The sequence below is a fragment of the Amblyraja radiata genome, unplaced genomic scaffold (assembly GCF_010909765.2).
Source record: "Amblyraja radiata isolate CabotCenter1 unplaced genomic scaffold, sAmbRad1.1.pri S103, whole genome shotgun sequence".
NCBI classification, from domain to species: Eukaryota; Metazoa; Chordata; class Chondrichthyes; order Rajiformes; family Rajidae; genus Amblyraja; species Amblyraja radiata.
Genome location: NW_022630094.1, coordinates 1,500,052 through 1,502,500, shown reverse-complemented (window position 1 = coordinate 1,502,500; position 2,449 = coordinate 1,500,052). Strand labels below are relative to the sequence as shown.

The 2,449-nt window shown below is 47.0% G+C and overlaps 1 protein-coding gene across 1 annotated transcript in view; it reads left to right on the top strand.

Annotated features, from left to right (window-relative positions):
- The window catches only part of LOC116969093 (SLA class II histocompatibility antigen, DQ haplotype C alpha chain-like), a 5,824-nt gene extending 3,710 nt beyond the window's left edge, over positions 1–2,114 (top strand). Inside the window, exon 4 of the mRNA XM_033016046.1 lies at positions 1,810–2,114. Coding sequence (XP_032871937.1) covers positions 1,810–2,000 — 191 coding nt within the window. The 3' untranslated portion in view covers positions 2,001–2,114. The remainder of the gene's footprint in view (positions 1–1,809) is intronic.
- Positions 2,115–2,449: the final 335 nt, after the last annotated feature.

Sequence of the window (2,449 nt, the reverse complement as noted above, 5' to 3'; positions counted from 1 at the left end):
TACAAAAATTTAGCAGGTAGAGGAAAAACATTTGAGTATAGAAGCTGGGATGTAATGTTAAAATTGTACAAGGCATTGGTGAGACCAAATCTGGAGTATGGTGTACAATTTTGGTCGCCCAATTATAGGAAGGATGTCAACAAAATAGAGAGAGTACAGAGGAGATTTACTAGAATGTTGCCTGGGTTTCAACAACTAAGTTACAGAGAAAGGTTGAATAAGTTAGGTCTTTATTCTCTGGAGCGCAGAAGGTTAAGGGGGGACTTGATAGAGGTCTTTAAAATGATGAGAGGGATAGACAGAGTTGATGTGATCAAGCTTTTCCCTTTGAGAATAGGGAAGATTCAAACAAGAGGACATGACTTCAGAATTAAGGGACAGAAGTTTAGGGGTAACATGAGGGGGAACTTCTTTACTCAGAGAGTGGTAGCGGTGTGGAATGAGCTTCCAGTGGAAGTGGTGGCGGCAGGTTCGTTGGTATCATTTAAAAATAAATTGGATAGGCATATGGATGAGAAGGGAATGGAGGGTTATGGTATGAGTGCAGGCAGGTGGGACTAAGGGAAAAAAGTTGTTCGGCACGGACTTGTAGGGCCGAGATGGCCTGTTTCCGTGCTGTAATTGTTATATGGTTATATGGTTATATGTAAGGGGAATGAAATAAATAGTAGAGACATGACTAGTACACAAAGTAAAGACAGAATTCAATACAAAACACAGTATGAGGCAATTAATGCACAGATGAAAAGGGAGGGGGACGTGGGGCTAAGGATAGGCAGAGGTGAAGAGATGGGTCTTGAGGCGGGACTGGAAGATGGTGAGGGACACGGAATTGCGGATCAGTTGGGAGAGGGAGTTCCAGAGCCTGGGAGCTGCCCTGGAGAAGGCTCTGTCCCTAAAACTGCGGAGGTTGGACTTGTGGATGGAAAGGAGACCGGCTGATGTGGATCTGAGGGACCGTGAGGGTTGGTAGGGGGAGAGGAGGTCAGTGAGATATGGGGGGGCCAGATGGTGGAGGGCTTTGTAGGTGAGGATCAGGATTTTGTAGGTGAGGGGGGATCTTATAGAAACTTACAAAATTCTTAAGGGGTTGGACAGGCTAGATGCAGGAAGATTGTTCCCGAAGTTGGGGAAGTCCAGAACAAGGGGTCACAGTTTAAGGATAAGGGGGAAATCTTTTAGGACCGAGATGAGGAAAACATTTTTCACACAGAGAGTGGTGAATCTCTGGAATTCTCTGCCACAGAAGGTAGTTGAGGCCACAGTCCATTGGCTATAATTAAGAGGGAGTTAGATGTGGCCCTTGTGGCTAAAGGGATCAGGGACTATGGAGAGAAGGCAGGGATGGGATAATCAACCATGGTCATATCGAATGGCGGTGCAGGCTCGAAGGGCCTAATGGCCTACTCCAGCACCTATTTTCTATGTTTCTATGTTTCCATGATCTCTTTGCTCCTATACTCAACTCCTCTTGTTATGAAGGCCAACAGGCCAAACCTGCACACAATACTCCAGGTGTGGTCTATCCAGGGCCCTGTACAACTGCAGAAGGACCTCTTTGCTCCTATACTCAACTCCTCTTGTTATGAAGGCCAACAGGCCAAACCTGCACACAATACTCCAGGTGCGGTCACACCAGGGCCCTGTACAACTGCAGAAGGACCTCTTTGCTCCAATACTCAACTCCTCTTGTTATGAAGGCCAACAGGACATTCGCCTTCTTCACTGCCTGCCCTACCTGCACGCTTACTCTACCAATTTAAAAAACTATTTCCTCTTTCAAACAATTAGCGTGTGCTTTGTTCACAGAACCAGAAGTTCAAGTTGGCAAAGAAGCTGAACTGGATAGGAGCCAGCTTATTGTTTTGATCTGTGGCGTGATCATCGGAATTCTCGGCACTGCAGTGGGATTCTGCCTGTGTTTCTGGTTGCGTTTCACCAGACAGGATTCTTGGATTATCCGGATCAACCCTTTCATGAGGGTATCACATTCATCATAAGAAATGGATCTGCTGCCTTTGTCGCTGGGAACTGTGTCGGGCATCCTTGGTTCCAGAGCCTGTCCAATCCCTTAAGAATCTTTCCAGGTGCGGCAGAGGTTCACCTGCATCTCCTCCAACCTCATCTATTGCATCCGCTGCTCTAGGTGTCGGCTGCTCTACATCGGTGAGACCAAGCGCAGGCTCGGCGATCATAGAAACATAGAAACATAGACAATAGGCGCAGGAGTAGAGGCCATTCGGCCCTTCGAGCCTGCACCGCCATTCAATATGATCATGGGTGATCATCCAACTCAGTATCCTGTACCTGCCTTCTCTCCATACCCCCTGATCCCTTTAGCCACAAGGGCCACATCTAACTCCCTCTTAAATATGGCCAATGAAATGGCCTCAACTACCTTCTGTGGCAGAGAATTCCACAGATTCACCACTCTCTGTGTGTGAAAAAA